Here is an 18,281-nt window from a genome sequence, read left to right as displayed (position 1 = left end):
GGTGTACTTCAAGAGTATTGACCCTTTTTGGCTTTATTTCATTGCCTTTAACTGTCCATATGTACGGACCCATCTATTCTTAATCCAGTGGACGCACTGTTTATCTGGACTCTTGGGATCCCCTGGTTGTACGTTGGGTAATGAATGAATCGCATATGCTTTTGATCACTGTGGATCACGAATAGAATGGTCACCTTTTTATTTTTTATTTATTCTCCTTGTTATATATATATTCTTTGACATTAAATGATTTGTTTGCAATATACCTTACATCCGTATTGGTGTGTTTGTTTTGAGATTCTCGCAGCTCTTATTTTTTTTATTCATTTAGGCTTATGTGGGACTGCTGGATAAGGTTTACATTTTTTCTTTATGCTTATTAGATTATCCTTTAAACCTCAGAGCACCTTGGTACCCATCTCAATATTTGGAGTAGGTGGGGGTCCTTGATCATAGCCAATATAATCCAATGCTAGCTGGTATATTAAATTAATACTATTTCCTGAGTGTCAATACCCTTTCTAGTACCGTGCTGCTTAGTGGATTCACTTTGTAGGAGCTGAGAGTACTCTGACCTACACACATAATTAGCTATTTAATTATGGCATCCATTGATGAAACTGAATGGGAGTTTGACCTGGCTGAGACCTTTGCTTTGGAGGCACCCAAAGATGCAGTAACTGTGGTTGGTAAAAGTATATTTCAGGACTATAAAACCCATAAAAATAATCTTATTAAGCAACTGAAAATGAAGTGGGAGATTAGTAGTTTGAAAAGATATATTGACAATGAGATGATACCACGTGGTCTTAGATTAAGAAAGAAACCTGGTATAAATCTTAATCAACCAATGACCTTAGACTTTAAAGAGGAATGGGAAAAGTGCTTGACTGAATGCTCTTTAAAAATGATGAAATTAATTATTAAAGAAACAGAAGCTAAGCAGGATAAAATAGACAAAGAAGTTCAGGAATCTAATGACAATTTTAATAAATGGCAGAGCAATGAATAATATAGTAAATTAAGTGAAGAAATCAGAATTGAATTTAGGAAATTACAGGATGAAATAAAATCAAGAAAAAGGAGGAAGTTTTTCAGGGATTTGTTGGATTATAAGGAAGGTGTAGTGTATGATTATGCTGGTCAAAAATCTGGCACCTCTGATTCAGTAAGATCAGGCTCAGAACCTGAATCTAGCAGATCCCATAGGAGAAATAGAGGTAGAAAAAAGGGGCATTTTGTTAGGAAACAGGAGGGCAATAGACAAAAAAAAGAGAAGACGGGGAGGAAGGAAACAGAAAAATCTGGCCAAAAACCAACAACCTATGCCCTGAGAAGTCAGCAGAGCAACAAGTTACTAAAACAATAGATGACAATAAACAAGGTCTTGAGATAGTCAACCTATCCAATAAGGAACTAAATCAATCACATATTGAAGTTTTGAGCAAGGGCTTAAATTTCTGCCCTTATAATAATTTGGATAGGTTCACTGCCTGTAAAGACCTCAATCTTTTTGCTAGGAAGGTCGTTCTTAGAAAACTCAATATGGGCTAATTTAAAGTTGGCTGTTTGGATATGCATGATGGGATAGCTCTGGATAATTTAGAAACTCTGTCAAAGTAGAAGATTGAAGGGGATAACCCCTTGGGTATAGGGTTTAGTAACCTTAAACCCAAGTCTTCTTATATGCCGTCCCTATCGATGGTGCCAAGTGTTATGACATTTGTCAAATTAGTGGAAAAACACTTGAAAGATTTGTCTGTAAACAAAAATAAAAAAGATAATTTGACCAAGGAACAACAAATGGCACTTAGCGATTTGATTATGGATAAAACCATTGAGATAAAGCCGTCAGATAAAGGGGCAATGTTGTTATTCTTAATAAGCTTGACTACAAATTAGAATGTATGAGACAACTAAACAACACTACTCAATATGAAAAACTGAAATTCAACCCCACTACACAGTATAAGGATGAACTGGATAACATCCTTAAAAAAGCCTTTGTGGATGGGCGTATTAATAAAAAAAGAACTATCTTACATGCAGGTGAAATTTCCAATTACCCCTACTTTTTACACAACACCTAAAATACACTAACAGAAATTGCCCCCCCCCGGTAGGTCAATAATGTCAGGAATGGGGGGGGGATTAATGGAAGGTGTTACAAAATATTTAGACTGGTGCCTACGGCCCCATCTTACCTCCTTACCTTCCTATGTCAAAGACACTACAGAAGCGTTAAAGGACCAGTCAACACTGTATATTTGCATAATCAACAAATGCAAGATAACAAGACAATGCAGTAGCACTTAGTCTGAACTTCAAATGACTAGTAGTTTTTTTTTCTTTTTCCACTCCCCCTGTACCATGTGACAGCCATCACCCAATCACAAATGCATACACGTACCAGGTGACAGTAATCAGCCGTTCACAAATGCATACACACTTATTCTTGCACATGCTCAGTAGGAGCTGGTGACTCAAAAAGTTTAAATATAAAAAGACTGTGCACATTTAGTTAATGGAAGTAAATTAGAAAGTTGTTTAAAATTGCCTGCTCTATCTGAATCATGAAAGTTTAATTTTGAGTGAGTGTCCCTTTAAGAAAACTTGATGATGTGGTACTAACTCCACAAACAAATCTAGTGTCTATAGACGTGGAAGCACTATACTCCTCCATTCCTCATACTAAAGGAGTAGACACAATTAAGGACATTCTAAATCAAAGGGGTCATAAATTTATAGACCATACAAATTTTGTCATAGACTTGCTACATTTTGTTCTGAACAGGAATTGCAGATATAATGGTAAATATTACAGACAAATAAGGGGCATAGCAATGGAAGCTTGCTGTGCTCCAACCTATGCATGCCTGTATTTAGATAGATGGGAGCATGAAAATATCCTGGATACGGCCACTGAATATGATAAATCTATAATTTTATGGATTCGCTATATAGAGATGATGTCCTCCTATTATGGGAGGGCACCTCTGATGATCTGTTAAAATTCATGCAGTTACTCAATAGTAATTATTGGAATTTGAAATTTACATTTGATTGGAGCTATGAATCTTTAGCCTTTTTGGATTTTAACATTTCTAAGCATGATAATAGATTGGTTAGAGTAACATTTAGGAAAAGCATATCTGCAAATACATTACTTGAAGCCTCTAGTCACCATCCCCAACATCAGATTAATGCTATCCCTATTGGCCAATACCTTAGACAGAAAATAAATTGTTCTTCTGCTTCATCATTTAAGCAATATGCAGATGACTTAAAGGAGAGGTTTAAGGCTAGGGGATAAACTAACAAAATAATTTAGAAAGGATACCATAGTGCCATGGATACTCCACGTGAAAAATTACTATATGAGACAGTGGATAAACATACCAGCTCTGAATTTAGGTTTATTAGTACTGTACATTTAATTCTGAATGGGAAGAATTAGGGAAGGTACTACGTAGACACTGGAATATCTTAACCACAGACACAGACATTCATATTGGAGTATCCCCTAATGACAGCTAGACGTGCTCCCTCACTTCAGGACAAACTAGTTCATAGCACTATAAGGGGAATAATGACTGGTTAGGCAAGCACCAAAAGAAGGATGGCTGTTACAAATGCGGCAAATGTAAAATGTGCAAACATGTCTTAAAGGGCCAGTTTATGACTGACATTTGGGGACATTCCCATAAAGTTCAGGGTCATATTACATGTCGCAGTGAGGGGGTTGTCTATGTTGCCTTTTGCTCCTGCCCCAGGTTTTACGTGGATAAAACCCACCGAGAATTTAGGGAACGAATGAAGGAGCATAGGAGGGATATCCTTAACGAGAAAATTAAGGACAGTGGAGTTGCTAGACATTTCTTTGAGGTGCACCAGAGCAGTATACATGATTTGAAATTCATGGGTCTTGAATTAATAGACATTAGTGAAAAAGGGGGTGATTGGGATAATTTATTCCTAAAATCTGAATGTAGATGGATATATCATTTAAATTCACTGCAACCTTTAGGGTTAAATGAAGAATTAAACGTTGCCCCCTTTTTGAACAATTAAAGCCATGGATAATAATTTCTGTATGTATTTAACTTGTGGGCATTATATATATACCACTAGATGCTAACAATAGTTAGTTTTGATTAAATTATACCCTAGGCTTTATGTTCATATAAGGAGATATTGTTCTTATCCTATGACCACTGTACTGTAATCTGGATACACTTTATAGGTCTCTCCAATCCTCCATATGGATGCCTTATGTAACTGAAAAACTAATAGAATATTATTTACTCACAGTTGTTAGGTTAGGTATTACATATGCATTTTAGATAAAATAGTGCTTATTACGGATGTTAGGTTGAGTGACTTTTTGAGTAGCTAGTTTGGCTTGTTAAATGTAGTTACATTTAGGTTTTTTTTGTTATATTGTGCAACAATTAATTTAGTTTCAATTCACCTGTGGGGCTCTTGGTAAATAGAGCAGAATCTCTACAACGGATATCAGTACACTGTGCCTGAGGAAGCCCTTAGTGACGTAGGGTGAAACACGTGTAGCGGTTGTCAATCGGCTGGAGCCGACTTCCACGCTGTCTAAAATTACAGCGTTTACATCCCAACGACTACCTCTGTTTGTTTTCCTATGCAACTATATGTGAGTACCAACAAGAACGGATCAGTAGTGAGCTGAATACTGAGGAGACACGGGGTGAAGATACACTGAGACTCTGCAATCAAGTAACACTGGGTAACGCTGAGTGAGAGGCGTTACGTGTATACCTGACAAAGAGACAGACGCCAGAATTCCCTGCTGAACGGTAATACTTAGTCCCATTGGCAATTGTTCAGCTCTCTCTGGAATTGAGTGAGTGTTGGGGACAAAGCTCAGGGATAACTGGTGAATTATTGGCCCCCAGTAGTGTCTTGTTAATTTGTAAGCACGCTCGCAACCACATCTACTATATATTATTCTGTGAATAAGATTAAGACAGAGGTGTACTTCAAGAGGATTGACCCTTTTTGGCTTTATTTCATTGCCTTTAACTGTCCATATGTACGGACCCATCTATTCTTAATCCAGTGGACGCACTCTTTATTTGGACTCTTGGGATCCCCTGGTTGTATGTTGGGTAATGAATGAATCGCATATGCTTTTGGTCACTGTGGATCACGAATAGAGTGGTCACCTTTTATTTTTCCACCTTGTTATATATATATATATATATATATATATATATATATATATATATATATATATATATATATATATATATATATATATATATATATATATATATATATATATATATATATTCTTTGACATTAAATGATTTGTTTGCAATATACCCGACATCCGTATTAGTGCGTTTGTTTTGAGATTCTCGCAGCTCTTACTTTTTTATTCATTTAGACTTATGTGGAACTGCTGGATAAGGTTTACATTTTTTTCTTTATGCATATATAATATATATATATATATATATATATATATATATATATATATATATATATATATATATATATATATATATATATATATATATATATATACACACACACACACACACACACACACATATACATACACACACGTTTTTTGTGTGTTTAATGTCACTTTAATAGACTTCAAACAAAAAGGTTATTTCAAAGGGCAAATACACTAAACAAACTTTCCGTTAGTTTAGAAAACAAAATATTCATTGGAGGGGGAGAGATGCAGGTCTGACAACCACACTTCTCTATTTTGTGCAATCCTGAGGGGTAGCTGAGCTTTGTGCTCTCTTCCAATTTCTATCCCTTCAATTTCTCCCACTGTGGTGATAAAAGAATCATACGGTTTGTGGAACTGGGCCCTTACAGGTAAGGGTCAAAAAAATACTATTGCATAATCTGCAGCTGTGGTTTATCCCCTTAACTGACCATGTGTGTTACAGGATAGCAAGATTTAGATCACTGCTGCGGGGCATATTGTGGGACAGAAAGGATATGTATATAGATACAAACCAGTAGATGTGCACTCTAAACCCCTTCCCGCCCGGACTTATTTGTCTAAGTTCCGAATTTCCGATGTAAACAAATAAGTAAAAAATGTAAATCTAGCAATCGTTTATGCGATCGCGTGATTTCAATGATGGGATTGTGTCAGGGGGGAGTGCCTATGATGCTAGGCACGCCCTCCAGCCCACGATCCCATTCAGGAAGCGCCTTTGGCTTTAGTACAGCCAAATGGCTGTGACATCCTAATGGGTTTAAAGTTCAGTGCTGCAAAAGGGGTTACATAAAAAAAAAAAAGTAGAAAATGTACCAGGATGCATGGGTAAGCAATGTAAATATCCAACAAAAGCCAAACACTCTTTGCAATAAAATATGACTTTTTTTTTGGGGGGGGGGGGTGGATGCCTCTTTAATAGATGTAAAACAAAAATGGAGAATATATATAGGGCAAAAGCACTTTTTCTACTAATAATGTATTTATGATTTGAGATAACGACAGTTGAATAATTGCAAGGAGCTGTCAGCAGCACTTGTCAGGTAAAATGAGGTGACAAGCTAAGTGTGTTATCTGTGAGGTACACAGACATTTAAACACACACAAACACACATCCTGTGATCCATATCCCACATTTAAAAGCTGTATTGTTCCTTATACAAGGCATAAGGCTAAAGTTTTACATAGAAATAGCAAATCTGACATTACCCTGTTTCTGGTTACCTATTTTTATAATAAAAATACAAGCTGTACTTCAAATGTGTATTAATTCCATTCAATTGACATTGTGCTCTAATAATTCCCCCTAGGGTTGCCACCCGTCCCTTAAAATACAGAACACTTATAAGTTACACATGTTGCAGGGTGTGCAGGGAGGAATATGAATAGTGCTGTCCAGAAACAATGCATGTTCCTCCCTGCGCACCCAGCAGCATGTATAACTCATAAGCAGACATCCCAACCTGCAAAAACTAATTTCAGGGAGGTGGCTTCACCCGCTACTGCACCGTGATCCCCCCCCCCCTCCCAGTTATATATTGGACACCTTGAAACCCTAAATAAGATAGAGACTTATCATTAAAGTAGCTTCCCACTATAGTCACATTTAAAAAGTAGCTTTATTGCACAACCACATACAACAAACCTTTTTTCCAGTGATTGTACGCTTTTCAAAAGCCTAAATATTTTAGAATACGACGTTGAATTACGTGCAGTAAATAAGGTAGTATCTGTGTTTTATTTTTCTAAAATCAGCGTGGGCTTTTTGGTTACTGATGCTTTGAGGGTTCTATAACGTCCCAGCAACTAAAGGCATTCCTTAAAAAAATACTTTTCCAGATTTGGGCCACATTGGATCATGGTACTTGGAATGTCATGGAGATTGCACTCCATTTGCTGGCATCAGGGAGCCGCTATTGCAATCAGGGAGACTCCCTGAACTTTAGGGAGAGTTGGGATGTCTGCATAAGTGTCCAGGAAAACATGGCTGAGGTGGCAACCCTAATTCCCCCCCCCCCACCCAAATTCTCTATTTCTTTAGTATAGCATATAAATCAAAATTCCTCTTCCCAAAAAATCTAAACAAATCAAAAAGCACACAACCTGGCACGCACCATCTTAAAAGCACATACACTCCTGGAACACCTGTAATATGGCTATTGTCTGGAGCATACACATATATGCCCAGGACATACTTGAAAACAAGAGAAATCTCAATGCATCCTTCCTGGTAAAATATTTTATAAATAAATAAATATGCCTGCTCCTGATTGGCTCACTGGTTATATCCTCAAATTAGACTATGCACTTAACCCCCTTATAAAAAGTTAAACTCATAGCAAAAGAAAATAATTTGCTTAAAAATAAAAAAGGTTCAAACAAAATAGAGCATTTTGTTTTTATATTAGAATGTTACTTTAAAATATCTGCACCGCATAATATTACTGGTAAAGTGTCTATGTAAATACATATTTGGACCTAATGACAAAATTTAAGATACACCTAGGAAAAAAAATAACCTTTTTTTTTTTTTTAGTACTGCAGCAAAAATACTGTAGTTTTGCAAAGATGGATGAATCCCTGTTCCCAAGGTAACCATGCAAGGAAAATTATATCCAACAAGGAAATCCACAGTACCTGTTTCTTTATAATTTAGTTACAAAAAAACTTTTCCTTTAGATTTTTTTTTCTCATTTTTGATAACTCAGATATAAAGAGTTGCCAGGCATTCTGATCAACATAAAACATTATTTTATTATTGTGTGATATCACATTTACACACTGATATCAGAGGTGATCATTTACTTGGTAGGTGAATCAGTAAATTAAACACTTAAAATGACAGTAAAATTGTTTTTACCTTAAAGGGACAGTCTACACCAAAATTGTCATAGTTTAAAAAGATAGATATTTCCTTACTACCCATTCCCCAGCTTTGCACAACCAACATTGTTATATTAATATACTTTATAACATTTAAAGCTCTAAATAATGTCTGCCTGTTTCTAAGCCACTAAAGACAGCCCCATGATCACATGCTTTTTTATTAGCTTTTTACAACAGAAGACTGCAAGTTCAGGTGGCCCATATAGATAACATTGTGCTCACGCCCGTGGAGTTGTGCACAACACAGCACTAATTGGCAAAAATGCAAGTCAACAGATAATAAACAAATAGTCATGTGATCAGAAGAGGCTTAGATACAATGTAATCACAGAGGTAAAAATTATATTAATATAACCATGTTGGTTATGCAAAATTGAGGAATGAATAATAAAGGGATTATCTATCTTTTTAAACAATAAACATTTTGTAGTAGACGGTCTCTTTAATGTGTTTCAAATGACTTGTTATATCAGCTGCAGAGTATAAAATGTATGAGAAATTGTTTGGGTTTATTTTTTTTGTATTTGAAATAGCTGGCTTTGTTCTTTTAAACTACAACCCATCAATATGGGTTGAGCTTGCAGAGAAATCGGATGTCCTTTTTTTTCACTTTCTGTACACATATATGCTTCTTTATATTATCTCTGTCTGTAAACCAAAGGCCACTACATAGAGAGAACAATTAAAAAGTCATTGCTTATCTCTTTTACCTCCTACTGAGAGTGTAATTTATTCTGCTGTCACAGCTTTCTTTTCTTTAGCCAACTTTCAATATATTTAGGGAAAATCAGCTTATTTCAATTGACGGAATAAAGTAAAAAGAGCTTTTTTTTTTTTTTTAAACACTGTGGCAGGTAAATGGATCATTGAAAACCAATTAAAGGGAAGAAATTAGGGAAGTAACAAAACCCTGTAAATAGGTAAAGATTTCAATTCCACACATATCTCCTCATAAACTAAATAGCTCTGTGCCAGTGGATTATTTAGATTTGTGTTGTCCTGAGCACAAAGAAATCAACCACTTCTCATGTCTTAGATAATACTTTATATTTCCCATAGTTAGGTAGGTAGTTAGTTATCAGCTAATTCCTACCAGTAAATCATCATCTTGCCCGTAACACATACACAGGAGTTATTTAACCCACTTATTTGCCAGTTGACCACAACGAGCAGTGATTTAACCCCACAGGCCCAGAAATATACAAAATGCAGTAGTTTAATATACCATAGAGATAGTAACACACATATTTGTATATAGATATATGGAGAATTAGCCAAACGTTAGGAGCCAAAGGTAAAATTCCAGTGGGGCAGTGGCTCCCAGGTTTGTCGAGCCCTGATTTAACTTCGTTATAGACAGAAGCACATTAGCGCAAGCAGATTTAACTAAAATCATTACAAACCTGCCAGAATATATAGTGCCTAATCTGTATGAGAGTACTGAAGATACGCTTTCAGCCAATCCACATTACAACATGAGAATATTTTATAGGAGTGCATGATAAAGTGTAGCAGAAAGTGCTGTATGCAGTGGTGCCTTTGAAGCTTTCAAAAGAGAAAAGGAAGAACATTTACATTATCATTTTAGCCCATCCCTTAAAGGGACAGTTTAATCCAGAATTTCTATTAGTTTAAAAAAGATAGATAATCCCTTTATAACTCATTCCCCAGTTTTGCATAATCAACACTGTTATATTAATATACCTTTTACCTCTGTGATTACCTTGTATCTAAACCTCTGCAGACTGCCCCTTATTTCAGTTTTTTTGAGAGACTTGCATTTTAGCTAATCAGTGCTGACTCTTAAAGGGACAGTACACAAATTGTTTTTATATGAATGTATTTTCAATGACTTGTTATACCAGCTGCAGAGAAATTGCATTTTTCGGTTTATTTGTGTATATGAAGTAGCTGGTTTTGTGCTTTTAAACCACAGCCTATTACGATGGATTGAACTTCAGGTAATATCAGATCTCATTATGTTATCACTTTGTGTACACACACTTGCTTCCTTATATTATATTTGTCTAGAACCTGGTTTCTCAACAGCCGGGCCATGGCCCAGTACCAGGCCGTGATAGCCCTGCTGGTGGGCCCTGACCTTAAGGGCCAGAGAAAGGGCCTCCAACCTTCAGGGCCAGACCCCACACTACATGGCACTCACAGCGACAGACCCCCGGCAGGACCCCCCACACTCCAGGGCCCTCACTAAACCCACTGCTTAGTTACTGATAGGGCAACTGAAAACTCCAGCTTAAAGGGACACTGAACCCAATGTTTTTCTTTTGTGATTCAGATAGAGCATGAAATTTTAAGCAACTTTCAAATTTACTCCTATTATCAATGTTCTTCATTCTCTTGTCATCTTTATTTAAAAATCAAGAATGTAAGTTTAAATTCCGGCCCATTTTGGTGAACAAATTCACCCACCAATAAACAAGTGCTGTCCAGGGTCCTAAACCAAAAAATAGCTTAGATGCCTTCTTTTTCAAATAAAGATAGCAAGAGAACAAAGACAAGTTGATAATAGGGGTAAATTAGAAAGTTGCTTAAAATTGCATGTTCTATCTGAATCACAAAAGAAAAAAATTGGGTTCAGTGTCCCTTTAAGGAACGCACCAGGATCCGTGGAGATGCCATTTGTGGGCCCCCCTACTTGCTGGTCCCTCGGCCCAGGTCCTATTTGCCTGGCCGATCAGCCCGCTTCTGCTTAATATTAAAATATATATATATATATATATATATATATATATATATATATATATATATATATATATATATATCTCTATCTACCGGGCCCTGGACATGTCCAGCTCAAATTAACCGGGCCTTGAGGTCACTTTGGTTGAGAACCACTGGTCTAGAAAACCAAAGCTCAATATTTAGAGAGAACAATGGAAAATTATCATCATTTTATTACTTAACTATGATGCCCCCCACTGAGGGTGTAATCTCTTCTGCTGGCTGTGTTTACTTAGGCTATTCAATAGAATATACTCCAGTATAGAAACTTTCAGTATAGGTTGGGATACCACAGGCTAAAACAGCTATTTCAAATGCCAAATTAAGGGTAAAGGAGCTACTGGTAAACAATTTTAAACACTCCAGCAGGTAAAATTAATCATTGGGAACAATTTAAAGGGGAGAAATATTTTGGGTGAACTGTCCGTTTAAATAACTCCACAGGAGTGAGCACAATGTTATCTATATGGACACATGAACGAGCACTGTCTAAATGTGAAAAACTGTTAAAATGCACTGAGATAAGAGGTGGCATTCAAGGGCTTAAAAACTAGCATATGAGCTTACCTAGGTTTAGCTTTCAACAAAGAGAAGAAAAGCAAATTTGGTGATAAAAGTAAATTGGAAAGTTACTTAAAATTGCAAGCCCTATCTAAATCATGACCGTTTAATTTTGACTTGACTGTCCCTTTAATTTGGGGTATGACTGTAACAAAATAAAAATACTTTGCAAAACAAACTACAAGTTCATGATAGTATGTCCCTTTACAATTACAGCTTTTACTTTTAAAATTTGTAGTTCACTGTCCCTTCAATTTTACAGTATGTCACCATACTTGTAAATGATTTGGCATGCCTGGATTGCCTACACAATGTCTGACCTTGCTGTCCTATCTTCAATACCTAGATAATGATCTATCCATGTCAGTCAAACCCCTTTCAAATAGAAAGGAGCCCAAAGCCCCATTGCTTTTGTTAATTACAAGTATGCAATAATAATGTGTTTAAAGGGACACTGAACTCAATTTTATTCTTTTGTGATTCAATTTAAAGCAACTTTCTAATTGACTCCTATTATCAAATTGTCTTCATTCTCTTGGTATCTTTATTTGAAATGCAAAAATGTAAGTTTAGATGCCGGCTCATTTTTGGTGAACAAACCGGGTTGTTCTTGCTGATTGGTGGATACATTCATCCACCAATAAACAAGTGCTTTCCATGGTTCTGAACAAAAAAAATAGCTTAGATGTCTTCTTTTTCAAATAAAGAAAGCAAGAAAACGGAAAAAAATTGATAATAGGTGTAAATTAGAAAGTTGCTTAAAATTGCATGCTCTATCTGAATCACAAAAGAAAAAAAATTGGGTCCAGTGTCCCTTTAATACAATAAAAAAAGTTGAAATATTACAACAATAATAATAATAAAATAAATTAAAAGGGTCTGTCTGCCATGTTTTCATTCTAGACAAGAGATAATTAATCCTCAGGATAGCCTGAAGCATACCTAAAAAGATCTTAAATTCCTTTAGTTGCTTTTCCCAGCACATCTGCTAGAAGCATTATCAATGCAGCCATCAACTACTATATATATATATAAAAATATATATATATATATAAAAATATATATATATAAAAAAAAAAAAATATATATATATATATATATATATATATATATATATATATATATATATATATATATATATTCTGAACCGAAAATTGTCATTACATATTAAACCCAGCAATGTATATGAGAGAATGACAAGAAAAATGCTATTATGTATTATTAGAGGGGTATTTTTTTTAAGTGGAAAGTCCCTATTGTACAGTACAGAAAATTCATGGGGAACTGAATGTAATTCAACATAAATAAGCAAAATCCTAAAATGAAGTGTTGTGTGCATAGTCCTGGTATCAGTTCATCACTGTTGGAATTGAATTGTGTCACCTTGAATACACACAAGAATTTGTTGAGAATATTAGGGCCCAATAAGAAAATGATTAGCATATGAATGAAGATAATTGTATAATTTGACATTTGCTTTTTCCTATATAGCCAATAACCCCATAAATATTCAGTCATACGTGCTGCATAGTAAGATGGATCTTCACAATTAACAGCTAATGATAACAATAATGCAATTTGGAATGACCAATTAAAGGTTGCATGGATACTTGCTCTTATAAAGGGTTACTGCCAATATATGAGGCATATTCTTTGTAAATCATAATAACTACAACACATACAGTGAGCATATGTGGAATGTTCCTGTCATTGTGAAACAATTCCCTTATCTAAAATAAACGCATGGAGCATAGCACAGCATTGCTCATTTCAGAACAAAAACACTGATGTCACCACACGACTTTAACATGAAATGGGCAGACCTTTTTCTCAATAAACTGGCACCCTATAAAACTGTGAGACACTGATACTTTATAAATTAGGGAGGAATGATGTAACTGAAAACTATATTTATATAGTGTAAGAGCTGTGATGCTGTGTGAATAGAATCAATGGTAATGGCCCAATCAACACTACTAAAACTGCTAACATTAGGTAATGCTATTTGATTTTCACAACACACCAATGAAACCTACAGATCACAGCCACAGTGTTTCATACTAATCACAGACACCTTCAGATGCTGCCCACTGAACAAGACACCAGAAATGTTGGCTAATGATCACAGGTCACTTCAGCCTCCACAGATCTTGCTCACTCATCACTGGCACAGCAGATGTTGGGTACTAAAAGTTGCCACCACCCAGATGTTAACTAATGATCACAGTTCCCCCTGATGTCACTCAATGAGTAAACAAGACCCCCAGGTGCAGTCTAGTGACAGGTCTCTCAGAAATTGCTTGGTGATCACAATTCCATAAACCCCACAAATGTTGAGCTTATAAATGCCACTAAATTTCTATTCAATATTAACCCACCAATTTATTTTTTTTAACCACAGTTCACAAACACAGGTCCCCCTAGAGTGAGACTCTACTTAATTATCACAGTGTCTCCAGATGTGGCTTATAGGTCACAGCAACTCTAGTTAGATGCAAAATATTAATCACTGACCCACCCAGGTGTTGCCTACCAATCACCAATCCAGATGTTTCTTACAGATGATAACCCCCATGCTGTCTTCATATCACCCAGATGTTTCCTACTGATACAGACCCAGATGTTGCCTACTTATGACGGTAGGACAGTATTATGCATGGCAGCAGATGCCCCCATTGCCACAAACTCGCCATGTAACCTTTCCAGTGGTCTTACCTGCTGGTAGTCGGTGTCCTCGGGGTGAAAGTCGCCACTCAGGGTCTCCCATTGCAGGTTTAGGTGGGGGAGTCTGTGCAGCAGGTTGACCCACCATGGTGGGGTATAGCTGATGGCAGTGGCCATGGTCTATATGTTCCTGAGCAAGCAACAGCCCTGGTTCACACGTGCGGCCTGCCAGCCATAGGGGCACCTGAAGCTAAGTGTGGGGTCTCGGCTGGGTCACACTACCCTCCGCCGGTCCATAACCATGCACCCTATGCTGAATGGGTCCAGCTCCAAAGCCGGCTATTCCCCGGGGGTCCCGTGGTCATCCTCAACCGGCACAGTTGCTTTCTACCTAGGGAAGTAACACGCACGGATGCGGTTATCAATCTCAGCACCGGAGCTCAGGCTCTTTGTTTGCCGGAGACTCGTTCTGCTTCAACCCCTCCTCTCAATCTGAATGATTCCCCTCCTAGTCTCAGATCTGCCCTCCTCCCTGTCTCATCTCTGCCATTCTCCTCCAAAATTGAGTCCAGCCCCATTTACACTTTATAGTCAGCTCTCCTCCCACTCTGCATTGTGCCCTCCTCCAAGTCCAATACCAGCCCCGCTTGCACACTGTACTACCCAGCTCTCCTCCCATTCTGAATTGTGCCCTCCTCCAAGTCCAATACCAGCCCTACTCACACTGTACTACCCAGCTTTCCTCCCACTCTGCATTGTGCCCTCCTCCAAGTCCAATACCAGCCCTACTCACACTGTACTACCCAGCTCTCCTCCCACTCTGCATTGTGCCCTCCTCCAAGTCCAATACCAGCCCCGCTTGCACACTGTACTACCCAGCTCTCCTCCCATTCTGAATTGTGCCCTCCTCCAAGTCCAATACCAGCCCTACTCACACTGTACTACCCAGCTCTCCTCCCATTCTGCATTGTGCCCTCCTCCAAGTCCAATACCAGCCCTACTCACACTGTACTACCCAGCTCTCCTCCCATTCTGCATTGTGCCCTCCTCCAAGTCCAATACCAGCCCTACTCACACTGTACTACCCAGCTTTCCTCCCACTCTGCATTGTGCCCTCCTCCAAGTCCAATACCAGCCCTACTCACACTGTACTACCCAGCTCTCCTCCCATTCTGCATTGTGCCCTCCTCCAAGTCCAATACCAGCCCTACTCACACTGTACTACCCAGCTCTCCTCCAATTCTGCATTGTGCCCTCCTCCAAGTCCAATACCAGCCCTACTCACACTGTACCCAGCTCTCCTCCCACTCTGCATTGTGCCCTCCTCCAAGTCCAATACCAGCCCTACTCACACTGTACCCAGCTCTCCTCCCACTCTGCATTGTGCCCTCCTCCAAGTCCAATACCAGCCCTACTCACACTGTACCCAGCTCTCCTCCCACTCTGCATTGTGCCCTCCTCCAAGTCCAATACCAGCCCTACTCACACTGTACCCAGCTCTCCTCCCACTCTGCATTGTGCCCTCCTCCAAGTCCAATACCAGCCCTGCTCACAGACTCTACCCAGTTCTCCTCCCACTCTGCATATTTTTGCCCTCCTCCCTCCCTCCAGGTCTAATTCCAGCCCTGTACACACAACTGTAGCTCTCCTCTCACTCCCACATTCTGCCTTCCTCCAAGTTTATAGTCTACCATCCTCCTCCCCACTACCAGATCTCCTCCCACTCTGCGATCTGCCATCCTCTAAGTCTGAATCGTGCCCCACTACTCAGCTTTCCTCCCACTCGCGATCTGCCCACCCCCAACAGTGTCTCAGGTGCCATCCTCTAAGTCTGAATCGTGCCCCACTACTCAGCTTTCCTCCCACTCGCGATCTGCCCACCCCCAACAGTGTCTCAGGTGTCATCCTCTAAGTCTGAATCGTGCCCCACTACTCAGCTTTCCTCCCACTCGCGATCTGCCCACCCCCAACAGTGTCTCAGGTGCCATCCTCTAAGTCTGAATCGTGCCCCACTACAAAGCTTTCCTCCCACTCGCGATCTGCCCACCCCCAACAGTGTCTCAGATGCCATCCTCTAAGTCTGAATCGTGCCCCACTACTCATCTTTCCTCCCACTCGCGATCTGCCCACCTCTAACAGTGTCTCAGGTGCCATCCTGCAAGTCTCTGAATCGTGCCTCACTACCCAGCTCTCCCAACACTCGCTATCTGCCCTCTTCTGGTTCAAGTATTGTGCCATCCTCTACCCCCTGCTACCAGTTTGTACCCAGCTATTTTTCATCTCTACTGCAATCTGTCATTTTTCTTTCCAAATATAATCAGTGTGAAATGTGATTAATACCCTCCTCTTCGCCTGCCCCTTTTATTCCAGCTGCCCTCCCCCAAATAAATCCTGCCCTCTTTGTCAACATTCACCCTGTCTGAACTATACTCGTCTGAGCCATCTTTTTTTGAGGTTGACTGCTGCCTCCCCTCTTCCATAGCCTCCTCCCATATCTGTCTACTTGTTCCCACCCTCCTGTGTGTGTCCAACCCCCCTGTCTGAATCCCAGTCCCTCCCAAAAGCTTTCTCCCAGACTGAAATGAATTACTTCATCCTCCCATTGTAAATTCAGACTTTCATTTTTAGTCTCCACACTTCTTAAATTAATATTCTCACAGATTTAACCTGTCTTTGGCTACACAATACTTTTATTATGTTATTTTCTTAAACTGATCCTCTCATCATTTGACTCAGTGTTGTGCCCTACTGCCAAATTCCTAGTGTTTTACCCCCTAGCTGTCAGTTCTTAAAGGGACAGTAAAGTAACAATCTAGATAGGAAATGCAATTTCCAATAACATTGCCATTCCATGATTAAATTTGCTTTGTTCTCTTGGTACCTTTTAGGGACATTGTATACTAGATTTTTCATTGTATAAATGTTTTGTAGATGATCCATTTATATTGCCCATATGGGAGTGTTTTTGTAACAATGTATAGTTTTGCTTATTTTTTAATAAAATTATGCTGATTTTCAGACTGCTAACCAAGCCCCAACATATCAGATGTAGACTGAAGTCTACAGATTCTTGCTTGCTCCTATTTGTGTAATGGATCTTTTCATAAGCAGGGGAGGAGGGGGAGGGTTCTGCACTTCCTGCTTTCTCAGCCCATTTTAATGGGTGTCCCAGCCTAAGCTCATCAACAGTGCTAAACTAGGGATTTCTAAGTACGTTTTTAAAAGTTTTTATACTGGCTTTTTAGTTCAGTATCTGTGCATATTCATCTTTATATTAGTGTCTATTACATGCAGATATATGAAACTTGGTGAACACTGTCCCTTTTAAGGGATACTAAACCCACATTTTTTTCTTTCATGATTCAGATAGGGCATGCAATTTTAAGCAACTTTCTAATTTACTCCTATTATCAATTTTCTTCGTTCTCTTGCTATCTTTATTTGAAAAAAGAAGGAATCTAAGCTACGGAGCCAGCCAATATTTGGTTCAGAACCCTGGACAACATTTAGCCACCAATCAGCAAGCACAACCCAGGTTGTGAACCAAAAATGGGCAGGCTTTTAAATTTACATTCTTGTTTTTCAAATAAAGATAGCAAGAGAAGGAAGAAAACATGACAATAGGAGTAAATTAGAAAGTTGTGTAAAATTGCATGCTCTACCTGAATCATGAAAGATAAAATTTGGGTTCAGTGTTCCTTTAAGGTGATAGAAGACCAGGAGCGTGCAAGTAATTTTATCACTCTATGGCAGAAGTGCTTGCAAAGCGGTATAAGGGATTAGAGGTTCCCAGTTGCTTACACAATTACACTTACAACCTCCCCCATAACCCTTTTTTTCTTCTTTTACCACAACCAGCTAATTTCTAGACAAATTTACCCCAAATAAACACACTGACACGGTTTCTTGGCAGAAATTGGAGAGGTCA

The 18,281-nt window shown here is 38.5% G+C and overlaps 1 protein-coding gene across 1 annotated transcript in view; it reads right to left on the bottom strand.

Annotated features, from left to right (window-relative positions):
• Positions 1-14,897, bottom strand: part of TTYH3 (tweety family member 3) — a 443,816-nt gene extending 428,919 nt beyond the window's left edge. The window contains exon 1 of the mRNA XM_053695221.1: positions 14,405-14,897. Within this exon, the coding sequence (XP_053551196.1) occupies positions 14,405-14,530 (126 nt within the window). The 5' untranslated portion in view covers positions 14,531-14,897. The remainder of the gene's footprint in view (positions 1-14,404) is intronic.
• Positions 14,898-18,281: the final 3,384 nt, after the last annotated feature.

The sequence above is a fragment of the Bombina bombina genome, chromosome 11 (genome assembly GCF_027579735.1).
Source record: "Bombina bombina isolate aBomBom1 chromosome 11, aBomBom1.pri, whole genome shotgun sequence".
Classification (NCBI taxonomy): Eukaryota; Metazoa; Chordata; class Amphibia; order Anura; family Bombinatoridae; genus Bombina; species Bombina bombina.
This window is presented reverse-complemented; position numbering and strand designations above follow the sequence as displayed.